At 53.3% G+C, this 15234-nt stretch overlaps 1 protein-coding gene across 50 annotated transcripts in view; it reads left to right on the top strand.

Annotated features, from left to right (window-relative positions):
- Positions 1-15234, top strand: part of MYO15A (myosin XVA) — a 61115-nt gene that overhangs the window by 37256 nt on the left and 8625 nt on the right. For 7 of the 50 annotated variants that reach the window (XR_010152930.1, XR_010152929.1, XM_054670327.2 and 4 more), the window contains exons 45-59: positions 247-388; positions 1006-1117; positions 1208-1282; positions 1774-1952; positions 2575-2690; positions 2977-3049; positions 3327-3399; positions 3658-3731; positions 3987-4069; positions 5369-5499; positions 6633-6727; positions 7292-7369; positions 7790-7886; positions 10425-10585; positions 11655-11788. Coding sequence is in view for 7 of the 50 variants with exons in the window: in XM_054670327.2 (XP_054526302.1) it covers positions 247-388; positions 1006-1117; positions 1208-1282; positions 1774-1952; positions 2575-2690; positions 2977-3049; positions 3327-3399; positions 3658-3731; positions 3987-4069; positions 5369-5499; positions 6633-6727; positions 7292-7369; positions 7790-7886; positions 10425-10585; positions 11655-11788 (1623 nt within the window). In the remaining 43 variants the exon portion in view is untranslated. Of the gene's footprint in view, positions 1-246; positions 389-1005; positions 1118-1207; positions 1283-1773; positions 1953-2574; positions 2691-2976; positions 3050-3326; positions 3732-3986; positions 4070-5368; positions 5500-6632; positions 6728-7291; positions 7370-7789; positions 7887-9454; positions 10586-11654; positions 11789-13543; positions 13684-15234 lie in introns of those variants that run through there. The other 43 variants (XR_010152946.1, XR_010152942.1, XR_010152943.1 and 40 more) reach the window with 28 other exon arrangements.

Raw genomic sequence — 15234 nt, 5'->3', positions numbered from 1 at the left:
TGGACCAAGGGACAAAGGGTGGAGAGGGGCCGGAGTGTCGGCCCAAAGGGTGGTAGGAACTGAGCTGAAGCCACAGCCTGGGTCAGAGAGGGGAAGCAGGAAGCTTAGGGTCCTGTGGGAGCTGGCACAATGGGGCCAAGGTGGGGCTGGGCTTCAAATGGGGCAGGACAGGATCAGAAGCAGCACAATAGGTGGAAGGAGGGCATCCCTCTGGCAGGGGAGTCATGCCACCGGCCCATCCTCCAGCTTTGCAGATATCCTGTTTGTGACCATGCCCTCCCAGAACATGCTGGAGTTCAACTTGGCCAGTGAGAAGGTCATCCTCTTCTCAGCCCGAGCGCACCAGGTCAAGACCCTGGTAGATGACTTCATCTTGGAGCTGAAGAAGGTAAGGATCTTCTCACAGATCTTCCCTCCACCCAGGCTGAGGGCCAGCAACAGGGATCTCCCTGTTCCGGGGAAATATGACTGTGTCCATAGATTTCTGTCTACCTTAAGTCCTTTGCACTGGCTGTGCCTTCCACTTGGAATACCCTTTCTCCCTTTTGCCTGCTCCTTCAGAAAACCTTTGCCAATGCCCCCTGCCGGGTGGCACAGCACCTCCTCTGAGGTCTGCAGCAATTGTACTCCTTACCCTCCTGCCTTGGCTGCATGGCCCGTCCACTGCATCACAATCTCTTTCCATCCCCTCTGCCCACTCCTGACTGGCAGCCCCCAGGCCTAGGGCAGGTCATCTCTGTGCCCCAGGCCCGAGGAAGACTTCAGCAGGAAAGTCTGTGAGGGATTGAGTGGGGAAGGCCTATGTGTGTGCCCTAAAGTCCATCTGTGTCCCTCAGACTCACCCTCCAGCCCTTTCTTCCACCCAGAATGCCCTTCCCTCTTCTCACCTAATGAAGGCTCCCTTCCCTGATGAGTCAGGAAGGATGTGAGGAGCAGGGGTGGCCCTAGGCCTCTGGGAGTGGGGTGATAGGGCTGTTGCCCTCACCCTGCCTCTGGCTGACCCAGGACTCTGACTACGTGGTCGCTGTGAGGAACTTCCTGCCTGAGGACCCTGCGCTGCTGGCTTTCCACAAGGGTGACATCATACACCTGCAGCCCCTAGAGCCACCTCGAGTGGGTCAGTGCCACTGGGGTGGGCTGGGGGCAGGAAGGGGAGGCTGGCCAAGGGGGCCTCCCTGGCAGATGCTGACCCGAGCCTGGCCCATAGGCTACAGTGCTGGCTGCGTGGTTCGCAGGAAGGTGGTGTACCTGGAGGAGCTGCGACGTAGAGGCCCCGACTTTGGTGTGTGCCCCAGAACCTGGAACCCCATACAGGGCGCATCCTAGTTTCACCCACTCGTGGTGCAGATGCACAGTGAGGGTTTCTTGGTGCCCGAAAGTGGCCTGGGCTAGTCAGGTCTCCTAAGGTCCAGCCGTGGCCTGTCAGTATCTGTTGGTGGCCAGACAGCCCAGCCCTCTGCTTTGCCTGAGGGGTCTCCGTGGGCATTTCCATGTTTGTGGCCTGAATCTCTCTTTATGTCTCCACATGACCTGAGAGTCCACAAACCCTGCTTTGCCTTTTTGCTTCACTTCCCCTTTATGGTCCTGTGGCCCTGAGAAAATCCCTTTCTTTCCCTGAGCCTGTTTCCTCATCTGTAAAATGGGTTTGATGGCCTGGCCTGCCTCATAGAGTTCCAGAGAAGGGTTAAGAAGGTTCCCAAATCTCCCTAAAGGACCCCCTTAGTCACAAGACAAGACCCTCCTGTTTGCCTCAGACCTTTTACCCACCCCTAGGCTGGAGGTTCGGGACCATCCACGGGCGTGTGGGCCGCTTCCCTTCGGAGCTGGTGCAGCCCGCTGCTGCCCCCGACTTCCTGCAGCTGCCAACGGAGCCAGGCCGCGGCCGAGCAGCCGCCGTGGCCGCTGCTGTGGCCTCTGCAGCCGCTGCACAGGAGGTGGGCCGCAGGAGAGAGGTGAGACCAGTGTGGGTGGGGTGGGGCGGGGTAGACCAGGGGGAAGGGGCCGCTGCAGAAGGGGTGAGGCGAGTGGGGATAAGGTGGGCCAAGGGCCTGGCCAGGCTCTTGGGGCGTGGCTGATCTTGGACTAGTGTGAGGGTGAACCAGGGAGAGTGAGCCGCAGGTGAGACCCGGGAGATGGGACCAGAGATGGTTGGAGGTGTGGCCAAATGGGGTAGGGAAGGATGAAGATCAGCTGGTTGTAATCAGGACAATGGGGTCAGACCAGCCGGGGCCCGCCAGTTGGTGAAGTCTACTGGGTTTGGGGCGGGGCCAGGTGAGTGGGCGGCTTGTGGAGCTACCGAGGGGCGGGGTCAGCTGTGACGTGGCAGTTGCGGAAGTCAACCCCGGGCAAGGGCGTGGCCAAGTGGGGCAGGGAGCCAGGTTAGCACAGCAAGTAAAAGGCGTGGGCGGGCTGAAGGGGTAAGAACAACGGGATGCGGGTGGGTCCAGAGGGATGGGTGGGTGGGCGGCTTGAGAATCTGGGTCCAGTCAGCTAGGGGTTGCGTTGTCAGTTTTGACCGAAGGGCTAGGCGTGGTGTGGCCGGACTGGGCCTTCCTAGCTCCGCCTCTTCTACAGGGTCCCCCAGTCAGGGCCCGCTCTGCTGACCATGGGGAGGACGCCCTGGCGCTCCCACCCTACACAATGCTCGAGTTTGCCCAGAAGTATTTCCGAGACCCTCAGAGGAGACCCCAGTGAGTGGCGGCCCCACCCCTCTTCCCACAGTGGGAGGGTGCTGGGCTTCTTGCTGCCATCCAAACTGTAGGCTGTCAGTCTTGGAGGCCCCACTTCTGGTGGGAGAGATGAGAGACCACCCAGGTGTGAGGCCCATTTCAGTGCCTGCCTCTGGGGGTCTTCGTGACCGGTAGACTGATCAGTGGTGGGTCAAGAACCCCCTCCCTGGGGGTTCTTTCCCATGTGGAAAAGGATGTAGCCAAGGCTTGGGCAGGACAGGTCAGTAGCACCCACCTCCCACTGCAGGGATGGCCTCAGGCTGAAATCCAAGGAGCCTAGGGAGTCCAGAACCTTGGAGGACATGCTTTGCTTCACCAAGGTGTCCAGTCCAGGACCTCAGTTTCCCCATCTGTAAAATGGTGATGCAGGGGCCCCCTCCCAGGCCCCTGGGGCCAACAAACTTGTTCTCAGTGAGACCCTCTGATTCTCAGCACCCCGATTCCCTCCCAAGGACAGCCTCTGTCCCCAGTGTTGGGCCTGGCTCCCCTTTTGTGACGTGGACCCTCCTGTTATCATATGGCCTTGGAACACAATGTGTCCCCTTTCTGTTCTGACGTGTCCCTCCTCCATCGTGACACAGCCCTCTTCCCCCACAGACTCCCCTCCAGGAATCCCTCATCGAACTCAGCGACAGCAGCCTCAGCAAGATGGCCACCGACATGTTCCTAGGTGTGGGAGTGGGACTGCAGCCAGGGCTCTGGGCTAGGTGGGATCCAGCACTGTGTGATCTCTACTGGTTGCCACTCCTCCCTGATCTTCAGATTCTTTCCCTCCCGCCAGCTCAGACATGGAACACATTTAAGAGAATAGAAGCTCCCAGCTGCCTGTGGCCAAGGCTCCCAGGGAGGGGCTCAGCCCTGGGGCTTCCTGGGGTGGGTGGGCAACTGGGGGTTTGGTGGGTCTGAGTGGGATAGGTCTTTCCTACAGCTGTAATGAGGTTCATGGGGGATGCCCCACTGAAGGGCCAGAGTGACCTGGACGTGCTTTGTAACCTCCTGAAGGTCAGTCCAGCCAACTTTGCCAGATGCCCCCTTTCCTGCTCTGTGGTTCAGTTTCCCCATCTGTCAATGAGTCACAGGACGTTAGGGTGGGAAACCTCTCCCATGGTCCAAAGAGGAATGCATCATGCTGGTGGGGAGGGGGCTGGGAAAGGGACACCAGGCCGGTCTTCAGGTGCCCACCCTGTTCTTATGTACCTGGTATATGACATAGCCCCTCGCATGTCTTTGGTGTGTAACCTCCCTGCCCTCCTTCAGCTGTGCGGGGACCATGAGGTCATGCGGGATGAATGTTACTGCCAAGTTGTGAAGCAGATCACAGACAATACCAGCTCCAAGCAGTGAGTGAACTGGACTTTACCCCACCATCCCCTCACTGTGTCCATGCTCCAGGAGGGACCAGTTCAGCCTCCCACCTCCTCAGGCCTGACCTCTCCTGGATTATCTTCCCCTCACCCTCATCCTCACTCAATAGAGCACGTTTTTTGGAATTACTTGGTCTGGAACACACCATTTCTGCTCTCTGAACTTTAGTGCCCTCATCTGTAAAATGACAATGATAATGTGTAAGTCCAGATTCTTAGTTGCAAGTGACAGAAACCCAACTCAATCTGGTTTAACCAAAAGGGAACTTGTTGATTCAGAGAAGTGAAAAGTCAGTGAGTATGTGGCCTCAGGCATAGCTGGATCCAGGTGTCATTAGGAAGCAGGCTTTCTCCATCTTCTGGCTCTGCTTTCCTCTGTGTTGATCATTCCCAAACAGCCTCTCCCACAGAGTAGCAAGGTGGCAGGTCTGGGGCGACAGCTCAGCAATCCCAGAGAAAGCAAGACTGACCCAATATTTGCTGTAGAAATTCTTAAATCCAGCCTTACAGGCCTGAGTTGGTCACAGGCTCAACCCTGAACCAACTATGCCTATCCCTGGGCCAATCACTGTGGCCAGGGGCTGCGGTGTTCACATTGACCAAACCTGACTTCCATGCCCATCTCCAAACCACAGGGATCCAGAGCGGGGTGGGTGGTTTCCCAAAGGAAGCCCAAGTGTTGTTCCCAGACACCAGATATCCCTACAAATGAAACCCTCACACCCAGGACCATGTGAAGATGAATTACTGTGTTCCACTCATGCAGGGCCAGCACACAGTGGGTGCCCAATGTGTGCATGCTCTTGTTACCATCAGGTCCACCCTCCTGTCTCCATCTGCACTACCTCCTCACTTGCTCTCCATCCCCTCAGGATTTTTAGAAGCACTCAGCTTGTCCTCCTGCTCCTCCCAGCCCTGGGCCTTACCTGGCATGACCTCTACACAGTCTCAGCAGCTTCCCCTTTTCCCAGAAGCCTCCCTAGAGAGATCCCCTACCTGTTGTGAGGCAGAAAAGAGAAGAATAGGAGAGAAAAGAGTCGCAGTGCTTCTCCTACCTGGGGAAGATGTCTGGGGCCCCATCCCCTTCTGTCCCTATCCCCAATCCTGACTTCCCAAGCAGAATATGCCTTTTGCATATCACTGCGCAGGGAGGGGCATCCTCAGGGGACAGGAGCTGCCTGAGAGTTGGAATCTGTCTCAGCTCAATCCCAGGAGGCTCTTGGCACACTCTAGTGCTGTGGCCACCTGTGATGTGGCCCCCATGTGTCCTTGCAGGGACAGCTGCCAGCGAGGCTGGAGGCTGCTGTATATCGTGACCGCCTACCACAGCTGCTCTGAGGTCCTCCACCCACACCTCACTCGCTTCCTCCAAGACGTGAGCCGGACCCCAGGCCTGCCCTTTCAGGGTGAGAGGTCAATGAGTGGGAACCCAGGGCTGCATGCTTCTCCCTTGGGGACTGGGTGGGCAGCTGGTGGGAGGGGAAACCCAGAGGGCCTCGTCTTCACAGGTGCTGAGCAATGTTTACCAATATTAATATACTCCCCAAACATTTGTGAAGGTTTCACAGGGGCCGGCGTGGTGGTTTTTCTGATCTAATGGAGGGGGTGGTCAGGGATGACTCCTTGGAGGAAGTATTGCCCTGGGTAGGAGGGATTTCCAGGTGGAGTGAGTGACGGGAGCAAAGACAGGAGTGGGAATATGTGGTACGTGGGAGAAGAGAAGGAGGTGGGCAAGAATCCAGAGTACTGGGGTGCGGCCCTGCCTCTCTGACTGTTGGGACTCAGCAAGGGTCTTGAGGCATCTGGGCAGAGGTGGGCCCAAGCTGGTATCATCCCCCTTAGAATATGGAGAAAGGCGGGGCCGCTCTTCAGCGTTGTTTCCATAGCAACCCCTGGGGCTCCCTAAGAAGGAGGCTGGGGCCCCTGTAGTCACCATGGCAGCCGTGGAGGAGATAGGAGACCTTACCCTTCCTGCCTCTGAATGCTTCTCTGATTCAATTAACAAACATTCAACCCACAGATGAATAGACCCAGCTCCCTATGGAAGAGCTCCCAGATGCATAAAAGCAACAGAATGTGCCCTAGAACTCTTGACTCAGAGAAATGGAGCACTGATGCTGGGGTCTCCTGCACTGGGAGGCCTGGGTGAGGGAGGGCAGCTGGCAGGGTATCCCAGCTGGCATGAGCAGAGCTGCATCACCCTAGCCACAGAGCCTGTGAGATACAAGCTCCCCAGTCAGCAGCTCAGGGTGACAGCGGTTTCCAGGCGTATAGGTTGCCAAGGGGACTATGGGCTAGATAAAAGGTCCTTAGCCACGTGGGATGTGGGTTCAAATCCAGCTCTTAACCTCTAGCTCTTGACCTTGGGCAAGTCACTGTCCCTGTCTGAACTGTTTCCTCAACTGTCAAATGGGGGAGTAAATGCCTTCCCCACAGCTTGTGGAGAGAATGCAGTGGGCTCATGGTTGGTGGCAAGAGGAGCGAGCCCCTTTCTCCCACAGTCCACCTTGGGCAAGGCCTGGACTCCCTGCTTCTGCAGGGATCGCCAAGGCCTGTGAGCAGAACCTGCAGAAAACCTTGCGCTTCGGAGGTCGTCTGGAGCTCCCCAGCAGCATAGAGCTTCGGGCCATGTTGGTGAGCATGGGGTGGGAGTGGGTTCAAAATGAATGGGAGGCTGGGCGCAGTGGCTCATGCCTGTAATCCCAGCACTTTGGGAGGCCGAGGCGGGCAGATCACCTGAGGTCAGGAGTTCGAGACCAGCCTGGCCAACATGGTGAAACCCCGTCTCTACTAAAAATACAAAAATTAGCCGGGCATGGTGGCAGGCACCTGTAATCCCAGCTACTCGGGAGGCTAAGGCAGGAGAATTACTTGAACCCAGGAGGCAGAGGTTGCAATGAGCCAAGATCGTGCCACTGCATTCCAGCCTGGGTGACAGAGCGAGACTCCGTGTCAAAAAACAAAAACAAACACACACAAAAAAATGAATGGGAGACACAAGCCCTGCCCAGAGACCTCTCTGTCAGGTGCATTGCACTCAGGGGCTTGCAGACAGGCCCTGCGCGGTCCAGGTGCTCAAGTGTTCCTACACGTGCCAGCCCAGGATCCTTTGGCTTGGGAACTCCCAGGGCAGGAGACAAGGGCTGTCCCAGATCCTAGGACCCAACCTGTCATCCCTCTCCCACCTACCTACCCCAGGCAGGCCGCAGTTCCAAGAGGCAACTCTTTCTTCTTCCTGGAGGCCTTGAACGCCATCTCAAAATCAAAACATGCACTGTAAGTGAAGAAATGTCTCCTGCAGCCAGGTACTGGAGGGGCAGGGACAAGGACAGCCCAGGCTCCAGGATGGGGGTGGAGTAAGCCCCCAATGATGCTGAGCCCTCCCAGGCTCTCCCACAGCCCCACAAGGCAGGACTTATTTCTCAGAAGAGCAAACTGCATCTCAGAGAGGTTAAGCCTCTGGCTCAGGGTCATCCTGCAAAAAAGGGACAGAAGCAGATTTTAAACCTAAGTCTCAGACCACAAGCTGTGTTCTTTCCCTGCCTGAGGCTGATTCTCAGAGACCTCAGAGGATTGTGCGCCTTTGTGAAGAGGGCTGAGGAACTCCACACATGGCCTCTGGGGGCCTGAGTGGGGCCAGAAGGACAGAGGTCAAGCCCAACTGGCATGGCCTCATCTCTTCCGCCCCACCCCCAGGTGGCCCTGGACGTGGTGGAAGAGATATGTGCTGAGATGGCTCTGACACGCCCTGAGGCCTTCAATGAATATGTTATCTTCGTTGTCACCAACCGTGGTGAGTGCCAGGAAGACTGAGCATGCTGGGCCCATTCCCATCCCCGGGCCTTGTGCCATGTGGGGCCTTCCACCCAGATTTTAGGGCCCAAGTCAGGTGCCACTTCCTCCAGGAAGCCCCTTGACCCCCATGTGGAAGGATCTCTGTGTGTACCAAGCACGCCCAGCCCTTTATCTGTCCCTTTCTGCTTTGCTTAGTTTGCCTCACCTTATGATGAGAGCCCTCTCTCATCCCTCCCTTTGTCCCTCAGGGCATGCTCAATGTGAGGACACAGGCTGTGCCCTCAAGGAGATTACATCCTGGGAAGGTTTCCATTAATAGCGCCGCATATTATGGAACCTGTAGGAACCTATAGGTGCAAGCCTTCTTTCCTGTCTTTCATGCCTTAATAATGGCCAGAGAAGCCCCTCCCGAGGTGTCACTAGCCCCTCTCGAGGGCTCCTGGGACCCTAGGTAACTGTCATGCATCCCAAAGCCCCTTCCATCTGCTGACTGCCCACTCTAGATCATGGTCTTGCCTCCTGTCACCAGCTGGTCAGCTCCAGCAACCCCCAGCCAGCTCTCCCTACCGCTGCCTCAGCCCTCAGCCATGTGCCATCAGCCCTGCCTGCCCAAATCCAGCTAAGACATTAGGGGAGAATGGCAGGTAACAAAACGGTCCTAATAACTGATATTTATTGAACGGATGCTGTGCCCCAGGTACAATTCAAAGCATTTCAGGCTGGGTGTGGTGGCTCATGCCTGTAATCCCAGCACTTTGGGAGGCCGAGGCGGGTGGATCTCTTGAGGCCAGGAGTTTCAGGGCAGCCTGGCCAACATGGCGAAGCCCCATCTCTACTAAAAATTAGCCAACCATGGTAGTGTGCACCTGTAATTCCAGCTACTCAGGAGGCTGAGGCACAACAATCACTTGAACCTGGGAGGCGGAGGTTGTAGTGAGCCATGATCATGCCACTGTACTCCAGCCTGGGTGATGGAGTGAGACTCTATCTCAAAAAAAAAAAAAAAAAAAAAAAAAGCCAGGCGTGGTGGCTTGCACCTTTAATCCCAGCACTCCGAGAGGCCGAGGCGGGTGGATCACCTAAGGTCGGGAGTTCGAGACCAGCCTGAGCAACGTGGAGAAACCACATCTCTACTAAAAATACAAAATTAGCCAGGCATGGTGACGTTTGCCTGCCACTCAGGAGGGTGAGGCAGGAGGTTGCAGTGAGCTGAGATCGTGCCATTGCACTCCAGCCTGGGCAACAAGAGTGAAACTCCATCTCAAAAAAAAAAAAAAAAGCATTTCATTCTGTGAACTCTTTTAATCCCCATGACAACCTTATGAAGTGGATGGAGACTGTTAGCTTTTCCATTTACAGATGGGAAAACTGAGGCCCAGGGAGGCTGTATTAGTTTTCTATTGTTGCTATAACAGATTATCACAAATTTAGTGGCTTAAAAAAACATAAATATATTACCTTATAATTCTGAAAGTCAGAAGTTCTAAAATGAAAATGGCATCAGGGCCAGGTTCCTTCTGGAAGCTCTAGGGAATAATTTGTTTCCTTTCCTTTTCCGGCTTCTAGAGGCTGCCCGCATTCCTTGGCCCATGGCCCTTTCCTCCATCTCCAAAGCCAGCAGTGTAGAATCCTCATATCTCTCTCCCTGCCAGCCTCTGCTTCTGGTCTCACATCTCCTCCTCTGATTCTGACCCTTCTGCTTTCCTCTTATGAGGACCCATGTGCTGACGACGCTGGGCCTGCTTGGATAATCCAGGATCATCTCCATCTCCACATCCTTAACTTAATCACATGTGCAGAGTGCCTTTTGCCAGGAAAGTGACATATTCATAAGTTCTAGGGATTAGGACCTGGACATCTTTGGAGGGGTCATTATTCAGCCTGCCACAGAAGTTGTGACTTACTCACAGTCACACAGTGGTAATCATGTAATCATACCAAACTCCCTCTCTTTAGTAAGATTTTACTGCAGGTGTGAGATGGGTGGCAAAAATGTCAGTGCAAGAGAGAAAAACTTGGGCTTCTCCCAGGCTCAGACCCCAATCCTCCCCACCCCCACCTATGCCAGGTACCTGGCAAGGGGTCTCTCCTGAAGGAGGTCTGCAGAAAGGCACCCACTGGGTCTCATAGTGTGAGGCCTCTTGTGTTTGTCCTTGTTCCCAGCCTCCTCTGGAAAGGAGCTGGGCCTTCTCTGAGAATAATGCAGGGCACTTTCCCAGATCCAGGCAGGCCACACTCGGGGCACTCCTCAGGAGCCCCTCTTTCCCCAGGAGAAATGGAGCATTACTTAAAGCTTTGAATTGGAGTTATTACCATCTGTGGTCATCAATATTTCAGTAAAACATAGGACACCCCATTCGACAAGCATGCTCTCCTAATTTAATGAGGAAGCTGTGTCCCAGAACAGGCAGGTGGCTTGTCCGAGGTGATACCTCACCTGGGTAGCAGATTGGGGTCTGCACACATGCTCTGTACAGGTGCACACATGTGTGTGCACACATGCCCCCACCCAGCCCTGCCTCCCTGCTCTCTGCAGGCCAGCATGTGTGCCCACTCAGTCGCCGTGCTTACATCCTGGATGTGGCCTCAGAGATGGAGCAGGTGGACGGCGGCTACATGCTCTGGTTCCGGCGTGTGCTCTGGGATCAGCCACTCAAGTTCGAGAATGAGCTATATGTGACCATGCACTACAACCAGGTCAGCACACTTAGGCTTCTCTGGACTCTGGGACCTTCTAGGCTCCCCTGGGCCTGTGAATCAGACTCCACAGGCTTGGTGTTTGAAGTGTTCATGATTCAGGCCCTGTGGACGTCTCTAGCCCTGATGCCTCTGCTCCCCTATGTGGTCTCTTTGGAGAAGTCGAAACAGCCCTCACCACCTTTGAGAGCCTTTGCGCATGCCATCCCTCCATCTGCGCTTCCTGGCTTATTTAAGTCCTTCCCAGCAAGCTGCCCCCAAACAGCACCTCTTCCATTAGGCCTTCTTTGCATTCCCCTTTCCTTTGGATATCTTCCTCCTCTGAACGTGGGCCTGTCCTTTGCTCCAAGTGCTAAGCCAGGCTTTGCTAGTACTGTCATTTTTGTCTGTGTGTTATTCTGTGAGACTTAGAAGTCCTCTAAGTCAGGATCATGGAGTTTACAAAGTCTGGGTTTTCTCCTACTGTGCCAGTATGTGTGGAAGTGCTTGGACAGAAAGTGTGTGTTTTTGTGGAACTGGTGCCAAAACTTCAGGAATTGTACACAATATGGTCACGTAGATTTTGTGGCCACGTGGTGTCACTGTTGAAGCATGGCCCTGTGCAGTCCAGCACCATGCTACTCAACCTGAGGCTTGTGGACTGGCAAAAACGGGAGGCAAATCCTCAAGTCCCGCCTCAGACCTCCTGCCTCAGACCCTCAGGAGCCCAGCCTGGCTGTCTGTTTTGGCAAGCCCTCCCGTGGCTCAGGCACACTCAGTTTTGAGAAACAGCAGGCCTGATAGATACATGTCCACACTGCAGTGTTGATGCTCTGCTCTCACCAGCCAGCCCACATCCTACACAAGGTTGCTATGGGGACTCCCTCATGGGCATCAAGGCCACAGCCCTCCCACGTCACCCTTATGTGCTTCTGCCATCATTCCCCAAAACCCAGGAAAGTAATAGGCCATCCTATCCCAGAAGAGGATGGGGCTGCAATCATTAAACATGCATGTCCCCAGGTCCCCTGCAGCCAAGTGCCTGCACGCATGCCTGCCTGGCAGCCCCTCACCCAGGTGCTCCCTGCAGGTCCTGCCTGACTACCTGAAGGGACTCTTCAGCAGTGTGCCGGCCAGCCGGCCCAGCGAGCAGCTGCTGCAGCAGGTGTCCAAGCTGGCTTCACTGCAGCATCGCGCCAAGGACCACTTCTACCTGCCGAGCGTGTGAGCATCTGCCCTCCCGTCTCAGCTGGGGTGGACAGGCAACCCTGCCCTCTCAGCCCACCTCCACCCTCCTCAGAGCTGGCAGTCCCCAGGCCCTCAGACTCCCCTCTTATACCAGTGGGGCTGTCTGGGAAGGGGCTGTCCTTGCCTGGGGGCTGAAGTCTTCCAACTAGCCACAGGAGCTGGGACCCCCGCCTCTCTTTCGCAAGTTGCTTCTGGCTGGTATTATTAGCTCAGAGCAAAGGTAATGATAAAAAAAGCTTTCAGGACACATGTTCCCTGTGGTCCAGGAAATACATGTGGCTATGCAGAAAGATTCAGCCGCAAAAGCATTCACTGCAATGCTGCTACAAGAGCAAAAGATCAGAAGTAACCTCAATATCCAGCAACAGGGAGTCGTCAAGTAAATTATGGGTGTTAGCCTTTATTTACTTATGTATTTAATTAATTATTGATTTTCTCTTTATTTTTTAAAAAATGATATACCACTTTTTATAGAGACGGGGTCTTGCTATGTTGACCAGGCTGAACTTTTTTATTTTTGTAGAAACAGGGTCTTGTGGCCGGGCGTGGTCGCTCATGCCTGTAATCCCAGCACTTTGAGAGGCCAAGGCGAGCGGATCATGAGGTCAGGAGATCGAGACCATCCTGGCTAACATGGTGAAACTCCGTCTCACTAAAACTACAAAAAATTAGCCAGGCATGGTGGCAGGCGCCTGTAGTTCCAGCTACTCGGGAGGCTGAGGCAGGAGAATGGCGTGAACCCGGGAGGCGGAGCTTGCAGTCAGTGAGCCGAGATAGCGCCACTGCACTCCAACCGGGGTGACAGAGCAAGACTCCGTCTCAAAAAAAAAAAAAAAAGAAAGAAAGAAAAGAAACAGGGTCTTGCTACTTTGCCCAGGCTGATCTTGAACACCTGGGCTCAAGTAACCCTCCTGCCTCAGCCTCCCAAAGCAGTGGGATTACAGGCATGAGCCACCCTGGCTGGCCTAGACAGCCTTTAAACTGATGTTCTCTAAGTTATAATTAATGCTCACAATGTAAATCAGTCATTCTCAAATTTTTGGTCTCAAGACCTTTTTACACTCTTGAAAAGAGGACCTTGGCCGGGCGCCGTGGCTCACGCTTGTAATCCCAGTACTTTGGGAGGCCGAGATGGGCGGATCACCAGAGGTCAGGAGTTTGAGACCAGCCTGGCCAACATGGTGAAACCCCATATCTACTAAAAAAATTAAAAAAAAAAAAAAATTAGCCCGGGGTAGTGGCAGGTGCCTGTAATCCCAGCTACTCAGGAGGCTGAAGCAGGAGAATCACTTGAACCCCGGAGGTGGAGGTTGCAGTGAGCCGAGATTGTGCCACTGTTCTCCAGCCTGGGTGACAAGAGCGAAACTCCATCTCAAAATAATAATAATAATAATAATAATAATAATAATAATAATAATAGGCTGGGCACAGTGGCTCACGCCTGTAATCCCAACACTTTGGGAGGTCGAGGTGCGTGGATCACCTGAGGTCAGGGGTTTGAAACCATCCTGGCCAACATGGCGAAACCCCATCTCTAATAAAAACACAAAATTCCGGGCATGGTGGCGCATGCCTGTAATCCCAGCCACTTGGGAGGGTGAGGCAGGAGAATCACTTGAAACTGGCAGGTGGAGGGAGGTTGCAGTGAGCCAAAATCATGCCATTGCACTCCAGCCTGGGCAAGAAGAGCAAAACTCCGTCTCAAAATAATAATAATAATAATAATAACAGGACCTCGTGGCCGGGCATGGTGGTGCACGCCTGTAACGCCAGCTACTCGGGAGGCTGAGGCAGAAGAATTGCTTGAACCCAAGAGGCAGAGGTTGCAGTGAGCTGAGATTGTACCACTACACTCCAGCCTGGGCAATAGAGTAAGACTCCGTCTCAAAAACAAAAAAAGTGGACCTCAAAGAGCTTTTGTTTATGTGGGTTATATCAATGAATATATTTACCCTGTTAAAATATTGATTTATTAATTCAGTTAAAAATAAAAATTAACCCACTAAATGACAATATAAATAACTTTTTATGAAAAATAACTCTATTTTCAAAAAAAATTTAGTGATTCATGGGCGTGGTGGCACATGCCTGTAGTCCCAGTAACTGGAGAAGCTGAGGTGGGAGGATCACTTGAGCCTGGGAGTTTGAGGCTGCAGTGAGCCGTGATTGCACCACTGGACTCCAGCCTAGGTAACAGAGCAAGACCCTGTCTCAAAAAAAAAAAAAAAAAAAAAAAAACCATTAGTGAGAATTTTACATTTTCAAAGCTCTGTACTTTTACATTTTCAAAGCTCTGTACTGTCTGACTTAAGGCAGCTGGCTTCCCAGATCTGCTTCTGCAGTCAGCCTGTTACCATCTCACATGTTATACAGCCTCTGGAAGACTCCACTGTACACTTGTTGAGAGCACAAGAGAGAAAATGACAAGTTCCTAATGTGATGAAAATGATTTTCAACCCCCTCGACCACACTTTGAGAACCCCTGGAAAAAAGAATAGTAAGATGATGTCCGTACCATGTGTATTCCAGTGCCTGTAACACAGTAAGGGCTCAATATGTAAAGCTCCTTATTTTTATTTTTATTTTTATTTTATTTTATTTTATTTTATTTTATTTTATTTTATTTATTTTGAGACAGAGTCTCTCTCTGTCACCCAGACTGGAGTGCAGTGACCCCATCACGGCTCACTGCAGCCTTGACCTCTTGGGCTCAAGTGATCCTCCCACCTCAGCCTCCCAAGTAGCTGGAATCACAAGTGCATGCCAAAATGCCCAGCTAATTTTTAAATTTTTGTAGAGACGGGGGTCTTACCATGTTGACCAGACTGGTCTCGAACTCTTGGGCTCAAGTTACCCTCCCTCCTTAGCCTCCCAAAGTGTTGAGATTACAGGTGTAATCTCAACGCTAGCCACCGCGCCTTGCCCAAAGCTCTTTTTTTAATGTATAATTTTAAGTGAAAAGAGCAGGAAGCACATAAAGATATAATCCCAATCCTGGATGAAAATAATCACTGAGTTCTTACTTTTTGCAAGGGACTCTGCATCTGCATTATGTCAGCTATTCTTCCCAACTCCATTTTATTTTCCCCATTTACAGATAAGGCCCAGAGAGGTTATATGGCTTACTGAAGACTAGCCAGCTAATGGTGGGGGAACTAGAATCCAAAACTGGGGAGGCTGGGTTCAGATGCCAGACCCTTACCCCAGCAGTGGAAAGAAGGACAGATGTTACCCAGGGGATCTCTTGGGAGGAGGGGGTTCCCCTGGTTTTCTCCCCACCCTTCCTTCATCTGCAGCTCCAGCTGGTCAGGATGGGCTGGTACTGCTATTGGTATTTTCCAGATGTCCAAAGAGGTAAAGGGGCTGCCTGAGGTAGCAGCCAGCGTATGTCAGAGGGAAGAGGGCTGGGGCAAGCTGATGCC

This window comes from Pan troglodytes, chromosome 19, assembly GCF_028858775.2.
Source record: "Pan troglodytes isolate AG18354 chromosome 19, NHGRI_mPanTro3-v2.0_pri, whole genome shotgun sequence".
Lineage (NCBI taxonomy): Eukaryota > Metazoa > Chordata > Mammalia > Primates > Hominidae > Pan > Pan troglodytes.
This window is presented reverse-complemented; position numbering and strand designations above follow the sequence as displayed.